This window comes from Esox lucius, chromosome 2 (assembly GCF_011004845.1).
Source record: "Esox lucius isolate fEsoLuc1 chromosome 2, fEsoLuc1.pri, whole genome shotgun sequence".
NCBI classification, from domain to species: domain Eukaryota; kingdom Metazoa; phylum Chordata; class Actinopteri; order Esociformes; family Esocidae; genus Esox; species Esox lucius.
This window is the reverse complement of record NC_047570.1, coordinates 36778271-36796393: the sequence shown is the minus strand read 5'-3', so window position 1 is coordinate 36796393 and position 18123 is coordinate 36778271. Positions and strand designations below refer to the sequence as shown.

The following is an 18123-nucleotide window of genomic DNA, read 5'->3' as shown; positions in this document are numbered from 1 at the left end:
AATGGTGGGTCATATAAACAGTTGGAATGGTTTACCTGACATTGGTATCTATATTATTACCAGTACATTTGTCACAAGATTCTGTGTTATACTGGCTGAACTAAGCTACACTGACGACCCATAGAACCCACGGTAATTTAGCACGCAACTTCGTTAAGGTTGACAATGATTGGCAGGACAGATGAAATGTTTAGCAATTAAACATTTTGTTAATTGCATTCGACATGGAGGCTAGTATATTGATGACCTTATATCCGAGCAACGTTTTGTAGTTTTAGCGAAATCAGGGAAAAACAGGCCTTATTTTAGGTGTTTTTTCACCCTGCCTCTTATCAATTCTATTGAGCCCTGTACCAAAATGTCTTCAGAACGTGTTCTAAATCAAATCAAAAAACAAAAAGCACACTACTGCTATGCATACAGCCTCGTAAGGACAATATAATAAATCATACATATGTCATATATGTATCTTAACTGACCTGCTATTTACACTTTTCATTTAAATGCATTGTCCATTACAGTTCTTTGAAATTTCAGAAATACCAATACATTTTGCTAAACCTGCTGCCCCATTGTTATCCAATGTCAAAAGCCTAGATGTGCAGACCTGCCTATGTTCATACCATATTCATAACATATCGCAATATTTATATATTTTCAAGTCAATCGCATAGTGGAGCTCTATATCAAAAGTTTTTTTTTCCTGAAGTCACCAAACCTTTAATAACCCCTGTTATGAAAACCTACAACCTCAGCCTTGAGTAGCACACTTCTCTCCAACAGTCAACAGGGAAGGCCCAAGAAATATATGGAGTATATGTTCATCAAGTTAAAATTGGGTCAGCCTGCCAAAATCTGTGCTTTTTTAATCAAACAGTGATTTATCAAAAACTTGTGAACTTTTACTGTTTTGTGTCTTCCCCACACCAATTATTTCAAGAGAATCATCAAATTCTAGTGTAGAGTATAATTTATTAGAATTGGGACATCATTGGGTCACCCACTAGCAAAACTAGTGCCCAAAAATATATAAAAAGTTACTCAATCTATACTGACTGCTGTGGGATTTGAACCAACAACCTGAAGACCTAGTTGTAATGCCACCCAAACAACTGGGCTATGCAGTCCATAGGGACAGCCCGCAAAATACATGGACTAAGTTTTATCCAGATGGAAAGGGAACCATTCAATCAAGTGTGATTTATCCATAAATGACAAAACTATACTGTTTTGTTTCTCTTTCAAGAGAATAATTTCATTCTAGAGTAGAGTTTTATAAAAAAGGGGATACTATTTCTGAAAGCCACAGAAGAAATCATTGCCCTCCAATAAATCTAAAGGGATTTGTCAAAAAATACAAAACACATAGTGACACTGGCAGGATTCGAACCAACAACTGTCCTCACCAAAACATTCAACATGTTACACTCCATTTAGTGTAGAGATCAAGTTAATTAAAAAGGGACACTATTTCTGTCAGCCTCAGGGAATACAGTGGGGAGAACAAGTATTTGATACACTGCCAATTTTGCAGGTTTTCCTACTTACAAAGCATGTAGATGTCTGTCATTTTATCATAGGTACACTTCAACTGTGAGTGACGGAATCTAAAACAAAAATCCAGAACATTGTATGATTTTTAAGTAATTAATTTGCTTTTTATTGCATGACATAAGTATTTGATACATCAGAAAAGCAGAACTTCATATTTGGTACAAAACCTTTGTTTGCAATAACAGAGATCATACGTTTCCTGTAGTTCTTGACCAGGTTTACACACACTGCAGCAGGGATTTTGGCCCACACCTCCATACAGACCATCTCCAGATCCTTCAGGTTTCGGGGCTGTCGCTGGGCAATACAGACTTTCAGCTCCCTCCAAAGATTTCTATTGGGTTCAGGACTGGAGACTGGCTAGGCCACTCCAGGACCGTGAGATGCTTCTTACGGAGCCACTCCTTAGTTGCCCTGACTGTGTGTTTCAAGTCGTTGTCATGCTGGAAGACCCAGCCATGACCCATCTTCAATGCTCTTACTGGGGCAAGGAGGTTGTTGGCCAAGATCTCGCGATACATGGCCCCATCCATCCTCCCCTCAATATGGTGCAGTCGTCCTGTCCCCTTGGCAGAAAAGCATCCCCAAAGAATGATGTTTTCACCTCCATGCTTCACGGTTGGGATGGTGTTCTTGGGGTTGTACTCATCCTTCTTCATTCTCCAAACACGGCGAGTTGAGTTTAGACCAAAAAGCTCTATTTTTGTCTCATCAAACCACATGACCTTCTCCCATTCCTCCTCTGGATTATCCAGATGGTCATTGGCAAACTTCAGACGGGCCTGGACATGCGCTGCAGGATTTTAATCCATGACGGCGTAGTGTGTTACTAATGGTTTTCTTTGAGACTGTGGTCCCAGCTCTCTTCAGGTCATTGACCAGGTCCTGCCATGTAGTTCTGGGCTGATCCCTCACCTTCCCCACGAGGTGAGATCTTGCATGGAGCCCCAGACCGAGGGAGATTGACCGTCATCTTGAACTTCTTCCATTTTCTAATAATTGCGCCAACAGTTGTTGCCACGCTGCTTGTCTATTGTCCGGTAGCCCATCCCAGCCTTGTGAAGGTCTACAATTGTATCCCTGATGTCCTTACACAGCTCTCTGGTCTTGGCCATTGTGGAGAGGTTGGAGTCTGTTTGATTGAGTGTGTGGACAGTTGTCTTTTATACAGGTAACAAGTTCAAACAGGTGCAGTTAATACAGGTAATGAGTGGAGAAAAGGAGGGCTTCTTGAAGAAAAACTAACAGGTCTTTGAGAGCCGGAATTCTTACTGGTTGGTAGGTGATCAAATACATATGTCATGCAATAAAATGCAAATTAATTACTTAAAAATCATACAGTGAGATTTTCTGGATTTTTGTTTTAGATTCCATCTCTCACAGTTGAAGTGTACCTATGATAAAAATTATAGACCTCTACATGCTTTGTAAGTAGGAAAACCTGCAAAATCGGCAGTGTATCAAATACTTGTTCTCCCCACTGTATATGGAGTGCATAGGGGCTGTGTCCCCTGTCCCCTGTCAATTAACAGCACTATTTCCAAAAATGTTCTTGTACTTGTTTGTGTCTCCCTCACCAAAACATAAAACATGTTTTTATACTAGAGGTCAATTCAATTAAAAAGGAACATTATTTATGTCAGCCACAGGGAGAATCATTGCTGTCCTATTAATCTAAAAGGACCCCCCCCCCCAAAAAAAAAATAAACAAACTAAAATTGACACCAGCAGGATTTTTCTGTTCTCCAACTTCACTACTCCTCTTTTGCTCCCTGTTCTCTATTTCTCTCTCCCTGCCACACCTCCTCATCTCTGGGTCTCAGGTTTCCTCTAATGGGTGAGAGGAGATGAAGTAGACCCGGATGTTGTCCTCCTTTTCGAATGATGGACACAGGCGATCTGATAACAACTGCTGGTGCTTGTTTCGTAATCTTCCTCTACTACCCCCCCTCCTCTTCAACTACCCCCCCTCCTCTACCTCTACTACACCTCCTCTTATCTTCTTCTACTACCCCCTTGTCCTCCGCCTCTACTACCTCCATCATCTTCTCTTCTACCTTCCCCGGATGATTACCTACTCTGCTCCTCATCCACTGGGCTGTGATCAAATCATTGTGTAATGAACGGGGGATAACGTGTACACTGTCTGGCTCCCTGTTGAATGAGAGACCACAGGAGCCAAGAACAGCTGCTCCAGGTTTGCAGCAATTGATTGGTTTTGGTAAGCAAGTGGGTCGATGCAAACTCTTCTTTTCCAGACATTACAATATGCTCTGACTCCCTCCCATTAAACAGTCATGTGACCTATGTGCTGCATGTCTCAGACAAGAAAAAGGTCAAGAAATGGGTACAGTTCCAAACATACAGTGGGGAGAACAAGTATTTGATACACTGCCGATTTTGCAGGTTTTCCTACTTACAAAGCATGTAGAGGTCTGTCTTTTTATCATACGTACTCTTCAACTGTGAGAGACAGAATCTAAAACAAAAATCCTGAAAATGTCATTGTATGATTTTTAAATAATTTATTTGCATTTTATTGCATGACATAAATATTTTATCACCTACCAACCAGTTAGAATTTCGGCTCCCATAGATCTGTTCGTTTTTTTTTAAGAAGCCTTCCTGTTTTCCACTCATTACCTGTATTAACTGCACCTGTTTGAACTTGTTACCTGTATAAAAGACACCTGTACTCACACTCAATCAAACAGACTCCAACCTCTCCACAATAGCCTAGACCAGAGAGCTGTGTAAGGACATAATACAATTGTAGACCTGCACAAGGCTGGGATGGGCTACAGGACAATGGGCAAGCAGCTTGGTGAGAAGGCAACAACTGTTAGCGCAATTATTAGAAAATGGATGACGGTCAATCTCCTTAGGTCTGGGGCTCCATGCAAGATCTCCCCTCATGGGGAATCAATGATCATGAGGAAAGTGAGTGATTATCCCAGAACTACACAGCAGGACCTGGTCAATGACCTGAAGAGAGCTGGGACCACAGTCTCAAAGGAAACCATTAGTAACACACTACACCGTCATGGATTAAAATCCTGCAGCGCACACAAGGTCCCCCTGCTCAAGGCAGCGCATGTCCAGGCCCGTCTGAAGTTTGCCAATGACCATCTGGATGATCCAGAGGAGGAATGGGAGAAGGTCATGTGGTCTGATGAGACAAAAATAGAGCCTTATGGTCTAAACTCCACTCGCCGTGTTTGGAGGAAGAAGGAGGATGAGTACAACCCCAAAAACACCATCCCAACCGTGAAGCATGGAGGTGGAAACATCATTCTTTGGGGATGCTTTTCTGTAAAGGAGACAGGACGGCTGCACCGTATTGAGGGGAGGATGGATGGGGCCATGTATCGCGAGATCTTGGCCAACAACCTCCGCAACTAAGGAGTGGCTCCGTAAGAAGCATCTCAAGGTCCTGGAGTGGCCTAGCCAGTCTCCAGTCCTGAACCCAATAGAAAATCTTTGGAGGGAGCTGAAAGTCTGTATTGCCCAGCGACAGCCCCGAAACCTGAAGGATCTGGAGATGGTCTGTATGGAGGAGTGGGCCAAAATCCCTGCTGCAGTGTGTGCAAACCTGGTCAAGAACTACAGGAAACGTATGATCTCTGTAATTGCAAACAAAGGTTTTGTACCAAATATGAAGTTCGGCTTTTCTGATGTATCAAATACTTATGTCATGCAATAAAATGCAAATGAATTACTTAAAAATCATACAATGTGATTTTCTGGATTTTTGTTTTAGATTACTTCACTCACAGTTGAAGAGTACTTATGATAAAAATTACAGACATCTTCATGCTTTGTAAGTGGGAAAACCTGCAAAATCCTTGTTCTCCCCACTGTACGTATAGTGTGTTGTAAAGTGTTGCCTGTGGGTGTTTTCATTTTCTGCTTATCCCAACTCCCCAGAGAGTACTGTCACATGGCCATGGATTTGACCATTTTAATGGCTAAATTGGATGAGTGCAATGGCCTTGTTGGTTCAAGGATTCAAAGCAACAACTTTCAGTCACTTGATATAACAACTGAGCTACCTACAGTTTTGGCCAGGATGGGCTTATGGAATTTCTAAGCTCCAGCAATTAAGGACATAGATGAGCCAATCAGACAGTATTGTGGTATTGTCTTCCTGCTGTCAAGAACATCTAGTAGTAGAATCCCTGTCATTGAATGTGAGCATGCATGCGTACCCACGCGCACCCGCACCCACACCCACACACACACACACAGATCATCAAACGAGATGGAGACAAAGAAAAGTGACTGCAGATGGAGACAGATGGAGATAGAGAGAGAAACAGGGAGATATGAAGGGAGATGATGGAAATGTAATTATAAGATCCCTTCTGTCCATTACTATTGGAACGTAACACAACTGTCTGATAGTATTAATACAATGGTAACACAACTGTCTGATAGTATTAATACAATGGTAACACAACTGTCTGATAGTATTAATACAATGGTAACACAACTGTCTGGTAGTATTAATACAATGGTAACACAACTGTCTTATAGTATTAATACAATGGTAACACAACTGTCTGATAGTATTAATACTCCAGTTACACAACTGTCTAAAAGTATTAATACAATGGTAGCACACGTCTGATAGTATTAATACAATGGTAACACAACTGTCTGGTAGTATTAATACTATGGTAACACAACTGTCTGGTAGTATTAATACTCCAGTTACACAACTGTCTAAAAGTATTAATACAATGGTAGCACACATGTCTGATAGTATTAATACAATGGTAACACAACTGTCTGGTAGTATTAATACTATGGTAACACAACTGTCTGGTAGTATTAATACTCCAGTTACACAACTGTCTGATAGTATTAATACAATGGTAGCACACATGTCTGATAGTAATAATAATCTCCGGACCATTAATACAGTAATAACCTGTGCAACCATGGTAATACCAATGTAGTACCCTGTGTAGTGACCAGTGGAAATTCAGACTACAGGGTTTCTGGGATTTTTTGTGTTTATGCAGGAAGTACCTTTCTCTGTCACTCCACCCCTCTCCAACACAAAGGGTTATTATTTTTCAGAGCTCTAATCAGTTTTACTAAATAAACAATTGGAGACTGTTGATAAGAGCTTAATGTTTCCAACCCTGGTAATCCACAATCCATAATCCTTTCTTTTTACATGAAAGTATGGTACACCTATTGCTCCCTGTTCCGAATTTAGTGCATCACTCTTGATCAGATTCCTACAGGGACAATAAAACACTATAAAGGAAATAGGGTGCTATTTGGAAAACTGTACTGGAAAACAGCCAGAAATAAATACATGGTACATACATGTACATACATAGTCATAGTACATACATAGTCATAGTACATACATAGTACATACTGAGAGGGTGTTATGGCAATGGCCAGATGGATGAACTGGTATCTGACAGGAACAGTCATGGAGCACAATTTCTAATCTATAACTCCCTCCTCTGCTGTGTGTGGGGGGGTGTGTGTGTGTGTTTGCATACACTGAACTCTCTCACCCCAGCCCACTATTTGTTTTGCCTTCACACTCACTCAGGCAGCAATCTGTCACCAAGCAGACAATGGCACTGGCTGAACATGACAAATGGCAGTTACTGAACCAGTTTATGTTTACCAGCACTTTACCCCATAATATATGGCAGTTATCGAACGAGGTTATGAATGTTTACCAGCACATTACCCAATAATCTTCTGCAGATTCCCACTATGAACCCCCCTGAAAGAACACAACGCACAGTCATAAGCACTAAATTGATGATCGGTTTACTCAACGACATCTAAAATTGAGGCATAGACAAAATTAGGAAATTAAACATTGAAATAACATAAAAGCTCACAATGCTTTTTATTTTATGAGTACTTTCAAACATAAATTGTGTTTATCATCTTAGAAGATGTGAAGAAAACGAACAGTCAATCAAATAAATACAACCAATAAATACAAGTTCAAATGTCCTCAAATATAAATGCACATAAATTAAAACAAATTCTCCAGATAATAATTGCAAAACTACATTCATAATCATCTTAAATAAATACTGAAATGATTTCATACCACATGAACTCCTATTAGAGGCTCTTATGTTGACAATACTGGCATAAACAATGTGTTGTGTTGACTACAGACCTGCATTCAGTGTGGATTTGATTATTTATAAAAACTAAAATATGAATATTTGGCTATTTTAGTATTTTGAAATTATACTGAATCAATTTATTTAGTGTGTTTTCTAACAATAAAGTAATTGAAAGACACTAAACAGTATTCAAATTCTGTTGTGACTTTCAATAGCATAAAAGTCTGGTTGAATATTTCCCAAAAATGTGTCAAATTATTTTGTACTTTTTTGTCATTGGTGAAAGGCCTTCAACTCCAGGCTAGGAAAGCTTGTCACAGGGGTCTTTTCTGTAGAGACACACTTGATAGAGGATAGTCAGGTCTACCAGCACCTGAGCCAACCCACACAAAAGGAATTGAAGTGGGCTCTTGTTGAGGGCAAAGTAGGCCGTCTTGAAGCCATCCCCAGTCATCCACAGCAGAACCATCTTCACACTAAAAAGGGAAAACATTTTGTTTTTGGATTGTAATAAAACAATCCAAAAACCTCTCGCACCTCATTGAAAGAGGTGCCAGACGGATTTGCACCCACTGCCTATGAGACCCCTATAGACTCATCCAGGGGTTTAAATCCACTTGTGCCAAAAAACTGACCTTTGAGTTTCTGCCCACCTTGGGGAGACGGAAACACCAAACAGTCAGTCTTACCCCCCATCACCCTCCATAAAAACTTGCACATTTCTTCTAATAACTTATGCTTTAAAGCCATGAAGTACTTGGAACATCTGTAATATTCAGTTGTCCCACCTAGCTGTAAATGCACTAACCACAGCTTGCCTTGGACTAGAGTGCCTGCTAAACAAATAAAATGTTATATCTAAATAATAGGTGAACCCAACTAAAGGTACATATGAAACGCTCAGATGAATAACAACAAACAAAACAATAGTTTTGGGAAACAGGGGCGCCGCTCTGGGTGAAGCATTGCAGAGACCTGTCTTCGTACCACAGACTGCCATAACCAAGCCTCACCTCATGCCGGTGGTGGAGTGGTTGTGTTGGTTCTGGAGGAGCTGCGGTAGCCCCAGCATGGCCTCAGCCAGCAAAGACAGGAAGCCCAGGGCCTCCACAAACAGTGAGGAGTCCAGCAGGAGGAGGGTGACAAAGGCGCAGGGAAGCGTGAAGGCAAGCAGGAAGATGAGGTAGTCCTCAAATCCATCCCAGCTCCAGAAGAACCGAGGGTCCAGATCTGAGAGAGAGAGGACGAGAGAGTGATTGATTGGAGAGATCAAGGGTTAATAAGTGAGAGAGAGAGAAGGTTGAGAAAGATGGATGAGCAGTTAGTTGGTACACACTTGGATAGTTGGTTGTAAAACTAAAGTGGTTTTCAAGTTGTGGATTGCTGGATGACCGATAGCCTGTCCTGTGGCTGATGGACGGCTTGAAGCTCAGATGGTGGTCAATCACACTAGCTGTGCAGCTGTCAGAGGACTCTCAGATGGTTTCTCTGTTACCTGTGATGTGATGCTGTTTGGTGCTGATGCGGTCGCTGTTCTGGACAGAGCAGCAGAGGTCGAGCATCAACAGCATGGCAACAATCATCACCACAGCCTGCAGGAGCAGGGTCACCTCAAACCGTTTCCCAAACCTTTAAAACACAAAAAACACACGCACTGTCAAAAATGCAGTCTTTGGTTTCAAAGTAAAGCTCCGTACGCCGCACAACTCTCACCAGAAGAGTATGCGGAGGATGTTGGCAACCATCAGAACGAGGCAGATGCGTGTGGAGAACCCGCCTGTGTTCTTGGTCCGGAGTATCTGCAGGTACTGGGGCACGTACGGCAGAGCACCTCCAACCACCATCACACAGGAAGCCAGCCAGGCCAGAGTAGCCCACAGGCTCCCCACATCCCCTTCCTCATCACCCAGGCCCAGTCCACTGTCCATGGTCCTCCTCACTACTCATGCGACAGCTGTCCTGTAACACGTTGGCGATCCTACATACAATGACAGACTTTTGTTTCCGTTTTCAGTTCAATAAAACATTATGTCCGATTTACGTTGTTGGTTCAATATAACGTCATTTCAGATTTCAGTTCCGTTGTCAGTGCAATTGACCTGGCCAGATTGAGTGTGAAGAGCATCGTACGTCATTGCGTTGTTCATATGGATGTACTGTTTATTGTTAAACGCAAAATGGCCAAGTAACACATACTTAACAGTCAAATGTATCTGGCACTTAAAACTGAAGCCGTGGACTGAAGCCTACTGTACCTAATTAACTGAATCCAGAAAAACTATAGAAACCAGGCTGGCAAGAACCTTGTGTAGGACGACAGCTGGCATCAGTCAGACTAGATAAAAACAAGCCTGGCAGAATATAACGTATCTAGTATATCGATACGTGATTTTCATCAACAAATGCGGTATACTTTAAAATAGGACAGATTCAAAGTTTTCCTTACAAATAGTTGTTCGCATTCCACCATGTTCAAACTTCTCAAACCCGTCAATATTAAGTGTAAAATTTAAAAGAAACGGCAGAGGACTTCCTATATTAAAAAAAAAACACCAAATACAGAATCAGCGTCTTGTGATCAGCGTCTTGTGAGCAACATTAAAGAAACACTTCCGGGTCACGAAAATTAGGAAATTTTCAAAATAAAAGAGACCAACGTATTACTTCAAAACGGACATGAATGGAGTTTATTAATTGTTTAAACATTACCTCTCAAAACATTGACAACAATTCTTATATGATCATATTTAAGAGTAATTTCAATAAAAAGTGGGAATTAAAACACGTTCCAAGGGTAAAATTCAGACAATGCCAATGACAGAATATGGAATACATGTTGCCTCATAGCTCATAAACTATTGAATATTCCACAGAGAAAGCAATGTAGGAAATGTTCAACAGAGAGTGTGCAGGGTAAGGCAAATCAGTCTAATCATGGGAAATGGTGTGCTACATCTAGCAACACAATATTTTCCACACCCTCTATTTCCACAATGTAACTCAATGGATATGAAATACATATTGACTCATACAGAAAAAAATATTCTATATGCCGCAGTTAATGTATTTGCAGGAAATGTTCAGGAGAGTGGATAGAGTAAATTAATACAAACAAATCAAGGGGCACTGTGTATTAGCAATTGTTGCTGGCATTTTACTCCACCTATCCCATTGGCCACAATGTAACTCAATGTACAAACCCGATTCCAAAAAAGTTGTGACACTGTACAATTGTGAATGAAAACAGAATTGTATTCAGAATACAACATAGATGACATATCAAACGTTTAAACTGAGAAAATGTTTCACTTTAAGGGAAAAATAAGTTGATTTTAAATTTCATGGCATCAACACATCTCAAAAAAGTTGGGACAAGGTCATGTTTACCACTGTGTGGCATCCCCTCTTCTTTTTATAACAGACTGCAAACGTCTGGGGACTGAGGAGACAAGTTGCTCAAGTTTATGAATAGGAATGTTGTCCCATTCTTGTCCAATACAGGCTTCTAGTTCCTCAACTGTCTTAGGTCTTCTTTGTCGCACCTTCCTCTTTATGATGTGCCAAATGTTTTCTATGGGTGAAAGATCTGGACTGCAGATTGGCCATTTCAGTACCCGGATCCTTCTTCTATGCAGCCATGACATTGTAATTGATGCAGTATGTGGTATGGCATTGTCATGCTGGAAAATGCAAGGTCTTCCCTGAAAGAGACGACGTCTGGATGGGAGCATATGTTGTTCTAGAACTTGGATATAACTGTCAGCATTGATGGTGCCTTTCCAGATGTGTAGGCTGCCCATGCTACACGCACTCATGCAACCCCGTACCATCAGAGATGCAAGCTTCTGAACTGAGCGCTGATAACAACTTGGGTTGTCCTTGTCCTCTCTAGTCCGGATGACATTGCGTCCCAGTTTTCCAAAATGAACTTACAATTTTGATTCGTCTGACCCCAGAACACTTTTCCACTTTGCCACAGTCCATTTTAAATGATCCTTGGCCCAGAGAAAACGCCTGCGCTTCTGGATCCTGTTTAGATACGGCTTCTTTTTTGACCTATAGAGTTTTAGCCGGCAACGGCGAATGGCACAGTGGATTGTGTTCACCGACAATGTTTTCTGGAAGTATTCCTGAGCCCATGTTGTGATTTCCATTACAGTATCATTCCTGTATGTGATGCAGTGCCGTCTGAGGGCCCGAAGATCACAAGCATCCAGTATGGTTTTCCGGCCTTGACCCTTACGCACAGAGATTGTTCCAGATTCTCTGAATCTTTGGATGATATTATCCACTGCAGATGATGATAACTTCAAACTCTTTGCAATTTTTCTCTGAGAAACTCCTTTCTGATATTGCTCCACTATTTTTCGCCACAGCATTGGGGTAATTGGTGATCCTCTGCCCATCTTGACTTCTGAGAGACACTGCTACTCTGAGAGGCTCTTTTTATACCCAATCATGTTGCCAGTTGACATAATAAGTTGCAAATTGTTCCTCCAGCTGTTCCTTATCTGTACATTTAACTTTTCCGGCCTCTTATTGCTACCTGTCCCAACTTTTTTGGAATGTGTAGCTCTCATGAAATCCAAAATGAGCCAATATTTGGCATGACATTACAAAATGTCTCACTTTCAACATTCAATATGTTATTTATATTCTATTGTGAATTAAATATACGTTTATGAGATTTGTAAATTATTCCATTCCTTTTTTACTCACAGTTTGTACAATGTCCCAACTTTTTTGGAATCAGGTTTGTATATGCAATACATATTGACTCATACAGAAAAAACTGTTCTATACGCCACAGTGAATGTATTGTAAGAAATGTTCAGGAGACTCTATAGATTGATTATATGCAAAGAAATCAAGGAGCACTGTGTATTTGCAATTGTTGCTGGTGTTTTACTCCACCCATCCCATTGGCCACAATGTAACTCAATGGATATGAAATACATATTGCCCTGTCCAGAAAAAACGGTTCTATATGCCGCAGTGAATATATTGTAGTTGTTAATGACTTATATTAACTGGTCATTAGCCTGTTGTACCAACTTTAGAGATGTAGATTAGCCTAAAAGACTGTTTACAGTTTTATACTTTTTAGATAAGCAAAATGATTTTAACATCAAAATCACATCATAACCAATATCCAACTAGTACATACTAGAACAAGTTCAACTTCATCTACTCTATTAGAAGGATATATTTTATAACATTTCATATAAAATAGAACATCTCATGTTGTTTTGTATGAATTAATTCTTGGTATCTCCAAATAGGACTGCTTTAGCGAACAAACACACATAAGGACCACAATTACTTCCATCTTCCTGAACTCTGAAATTCCCACAATGATGATAAAATTCATATTTCAGAACAATGTCCACAACCTTTGCATGTAAAGCCAAATACTGTAATGCCAGATACTTACTAGTGGGTGAAGGATGCCCTGCAGTTTTTTCTCATACTGTTTTAAGGAGTCCCTGTCAGACTGACCATTGATGGGGATCTGGGTGTTGCTGATGACGCCAACATTGACAACACCTTCCAAATGATTTGAATATTTTAGGTTAAACAGTGGATATTTGCAATAGTGGATAATATAGAACTTGCGTTACTAGTAAGTAAAGAAATTACCTTAAATTATGAGATAGCTTACAATTTGAATCCCAGCACAACGAGGTCTAGTTGTACGGATGACCTGTATTTCCTCAAACAAAGTGTCCTTGTTCAGGGTAGCCATACTTGGCATCTCAGAATCATTGCTCACATGAATCTTTCCGGCCACTGCTCTTAGGGCCTGGAAGGCCCTGGACGTCTCCCTTCCGTAAGTCACATCCAGATCCCATGCTTGGGTTTCATATTCCAGTGCCAGTCGTTCTTGTTAATTTAGGTCATTTTTCCTTTTAATGCAGTGTGGAAAATCAAGGACAAATAACTGTAAATAATTTGATGTGATATTGACAGATTTTAGTAATTTACAGAAACATCTTGGAAATTGCACATTTCATTTACAGTAACGTTTATACAACTAGTAATGGCAGTTAAAGTTTTACCTCAGGCCATCTCAACATAGCAGCAAGGAGTTGTTTGAACTCTTCTCCTGCCTGAGCGATGGATGGGCTGGCTTCAAGGTGTTTACCAGGAGTGATCAGACATACTACGTCTGGGACAAGACCTTTGGGTAACACCTCCCCATGAGCATCTGCCATCAGATGTAAACTCTTGCTCCAGGAGTGGACATGAAGCCGAAAGCCATGGACGGTCGACCAGTGGAATCAGCCTGATGGGGGCAATGTTATCCACTAAGGCACAGAGATGAGAATCACCAATGATCAGGATAAACTATAAGGAAAGAAAGTTAGAGATTTATCCCAATAATTACATTTTGTTTATATATATATATATTGTTTTGAAAATATGTGCACATCCTAAAACCTTCATAGTAAATTCAGAATTTTTGCTGTTAGGTTTAATCTAAATAGAACTAATATTTTAAAAAAAACATGCAACATAAAATATGATGTACTATGTGATAACAGGATAGGGTCAATCAAATCAGTTACTCACCTTTCTACCCAAGTTGATCACGTTCCATCTTGGCAGTCTTAGAGTTTATGATGCTTAGCAGAGGCGTCGGTAGGATTACAATACATTCGGGGCTTAGCCCACCCTCCGTTTGAGATCCGGGGCTTCAGTGGGGCAAAAAAAGTATTTAGTCAGCCACCAATTGTGCAAGTTCTCCCACTTAAAAAGATGAGAGAGGCCTGTAATTTTCATCATAGGTACACTTCAACTATGAGAGACAAAATTAGGGGGAAAAATCCAGAAAACCCCATTGTAGGATTTTTTATGAATCTATTGGTAAATTCCTCTGTAAAATAAGTATTCCTGCCAGCAATAATTGCAAATACACAGTGACCCTTGATTTGTTTGCATATATTTACTCTATCCACTCTCCTGAACATTTCCTACAATACATTAACTGCGGCGTATAGAACAATTTTTTCTGTACAGGGCAATACGTATTTCATATCCATTGAGTGACAGGTGGAAAAAGGGATGGGCGGAGTAAAATGCCAACAACAATTGCAAATACACAGTGCCCCTTTATTCTTTTGCATATAATTACTCTATCCCCTCTCCTGAACATCCCCTACAATACATTTTTACAATATACACTAAGCAAAGTGGCAAAATAGATTCATTTAAAATGATTAAAATCGCATTTTACCTCGGACTTTTATTTTGAAGGCATAATCCGAAAACCAGAAGGCTTATTGTTACGGAATCTCTAATGTTGCCAGCATGACGCTACTGAGATTTAGCCAAAGCATTCTTGTATACGTTAGAGTCACTGCAGCAACAATAAACCAAATATTTTACAGTGTGAAGATTCAAAAACATTATGCTCTCTAAATCAAAATTTCCCAATCACGGGTAAAACGCGGAAGTGTGCTAGTGAAGACCTTTAAATCAATGCGTGATTGATTGATCTTTGAATCCATATACAATTTGAGCTTAGACATTAGATTTCGAAAAAAATTTACAACTGAGAGAAACATTTTGGCTTTCTCTAATGACTTGCCAAACCCCAGTCAGGTCATTCGAGTCTGCTTCACGACGCGTTCCCGGAAGCCTCTGGGTTTCAAACCTCTGAGACAAAATTATCTTTGATCCTAGTGGGCAGCGACTTAAAAACTTCCGGTTTTCTTATGCTGCCTTCAAAATGATAGTCTGTAGTAAAACACTTTGCATAGCGCATAATGTTATGATAAAATAACTACTACTACATCGGGGAAAATCCTAAACCAGACAATTATGTATATATTTAATCGTTATTACAAGTTGAGCAAATAGAAAAATAGATGGGATTTAAATATATACAGACCATAATAAGAAATTAGAACTGTATTTTTAAAAATGCATTTTGAAATGTCTGGAATACTGTAACCTAACATCAATAAGGGTAGTAGTATTGAACTTTTTGAACTATAAATATGGCAAGTATGGCAATTATATACATAAAAATGTAAACTAGCAGCTATTTGGCAGAATTATTAAATATTATAGATGCACATGAATGTAATATGCTTACTATTGGTGACAAAGCACACTATAACTACATAGTGAGAATTAAGAAAAAATAAATACATATAAAGCAAGAATATAGTAAATAATATACATAACACTGTAAACTAGCAGCAGTTTAGAAGAGTACTGTAAACTAGCAGCAATACTGGTAGTAGTATTGAATATTATTAGATATGGCAAGTATGGCAATCATATACATAACAATGTACACTAGCAGTAATATTAGAAAGAGTCTGTCCGTAAGGAAGTCCAGGATCCAATTGCACAGTAGTGTTGAATGCCGAGCTGTAGTGCACTAATAGCATCCTCACGTATGTGTTGCCTTTTTCCAGGGGGGAGAGGGCGGTGTGTGTCGTCAGGGCGATGGCATCGTCCATAGATCTATTGGGGCGGTATGCAAATTGAAAGGTGTCCAAGGTGTCAGGAAGGGGGGAGCAGATGTGAGTTCTGACCAGCCGCTCGAAGCACTTCATGTTGATGAAGGTTAGTGCTACAGGGTGGTAGTCATTCAGACAGGTGATAGCAGGTTTCTTTGGTAAAGGGACAATGGTGATCTGTTTGAAGCAGGAATGGACTGCAGACAGAGACAGGGAAAGGAGGTGAAAACCTCCGCTAACTGGTCGCTGCATAGCCTGAGAACACGGCCTGGAATGCCATCTGGCCCTGGTGACTTCCGAGGGTTCACTTTTTTAAAAGCTCTCCTCACGTCAGCTGTGGTTAAGGACTTTGTTAGAGTGCAGTCATCCTGGTCCTCAGAAAGCCTCATCGAAGGAATTGTATTGGTCGCTTCAAACCGAGTATAGAAGGTGGTCAAGGAGCAAGGCAGCATGAGCATCACTGCTATTCTTCCCCTAGTAGTCTGTGATATATAACGCAGTGTTCGCAATATAGAAAAGGAAAGGGGGAACGAGGAGATAGAGTATTTTTGATCAGCTTACAGATGTAAGACACTGTACTGTTTTTAGATTGGAACTATATTCTTTATTTTAGTGTCAACTATGAACAAATTCTTGTTTACATTGACAGAAAGAGAAAGAAAGCTTCCTGTAGACATGGAGGCCAAATGATTAACAGGACAAACGAACAACACAGGCAGAAGACGCATAGTAACAAGTCAGACTTGAGCACATCAAGACAACCATTATCTCACGTCAGATAGCACGATAATTCCACCGGCCCTGATCTGTCTTGTATCTCGCAAAGGGTAATGGGATAGCTCGAATGTAGTGTAATCTAGATGTGGCTGCACTACATGACACATGGCAGCAACTCAACCTAGGTGATGTTGCCGGCTGAGGCGTATCCCTGCCTAATCAAAAACCTTTCTGAATGTTACAGTGCAGTGGTCACAATGCTGGCCTGATCGACAAATCCATGTAATATCTATGGGGCAGCACATTTATAGGTTTTAAGAGAAAGCAAAACTAGCTGGTCAGTAAATAAAGCTAGCTACGTAGATAATTAAGCTAGCTACAGGAGGTTGGCTAAGCAGGTTATTAAGTTACTAGCATTTTAGTTTGTATATATTGTCACTTTTTTATTTTCTCATTGATTGCCATTTCAAATCAATTAATCACTATCATTACACAAGTAATAGGTTTGATAGCTAGCTATCAAGCGCATAGATTTCAGTGATCAGTGGTATTATATACATTTGGAATGATCTTTTCAAGTTCTCATGGTGGATATTTAATATTTAAATTGTTAACATGACTTCCAGGTCCTGCAAGACAGATTGGGTGACGAATGAGCATTGAGAAAGCATAACGCCATGTGACATAAGAAAACACCTCAATACTCAAAACCTAAAGAGAACCTACAACATAGCAGAGACACAACATGATAGAGACAAAACATGGCAGAGACACAACATGGCAGAGACACAACATGGCAGACACACAACATGGCAGAGACACAACCAGCGGTAACATTTGTGGTTTTTGGGAGGGTGTGTGTCCAACTCTGGGGGTCCTGTGACCTCTGTGAACCTACAATTAAATGACTGGAAAGAGACTTGTTACAAAATACCTAAAAGTCTAATTACATTCAGTAACTAGGATTTCACTGACTACACTTACAGCGTCCATTACACTAACATAACATGCATGTGTCTTCATATCCCACTATATCTTAATTTTGCAACATTAAAATTGTTCATATCAAACTACTAACTAGTTTACATTTAGAGATTTAGACCATTTTCATGCAACAACATTGAATATTGATGTAATTGCCTATAGTTTTGCATATATATATATATACTCACCAAAGGATTATTAGGAACACCTGTTCAATTTCCCATTAATGTAATTATCTAATCAACCAATCACATGGCAGTTGCTTCAATGCATTT

General features: G+C 40.0%; 1 protein-coding gene and 1 long non-coding RNA gene across 2 annotated transcripts; both read right to left on the bottom strand.

Annotated features, from left to right (window-relative positions):
* Nucleotides 1-7338: 7338 nt before the first annotated feature.
* LOC105029587 (solute carrier family 66 member 2) lies at nt 7339-10271 on the bottom strand. The gene is made up of 5 exons (XM_010903024.5): nt 10120-10271; nt 9387-9651; nt 9169-9302; nt 8687-8903; nt 7339-8149 (listed from the first exon to the last, which is right to left on the bottom strand). The coding sequence occupies exons 2-5, from the start codon at nt 9599-9601 to the stop codon at nt 7975-7977; spliced, it is 741 nt and encodes a 246-aa protein (XP_010901326.2). The 5' UTR covers nt 9602-9651; nt 10120-10271; the 3' UTR covers nt 7339-7974.
* Nucleotides 10272-13115: 2844 nt separating this feature from the next.
* LOC109616603 lies at nt 13116-14358 on the bottom strand. The gene is made up of 4 exons (XR_002197801.2): nt 14247-14358; nt 13733-14021; nt 13314-13579; nt 13116-13220 (listed from the first exon to the last, which is right to left on the bottom strand). It is a non-coding gene; the product is annotated as an uncharacterized LOC109616603 (long non-coding RNA).
* Between the last annotated feature and the right edge of the window lie 3765 nt (nt 14359-18123).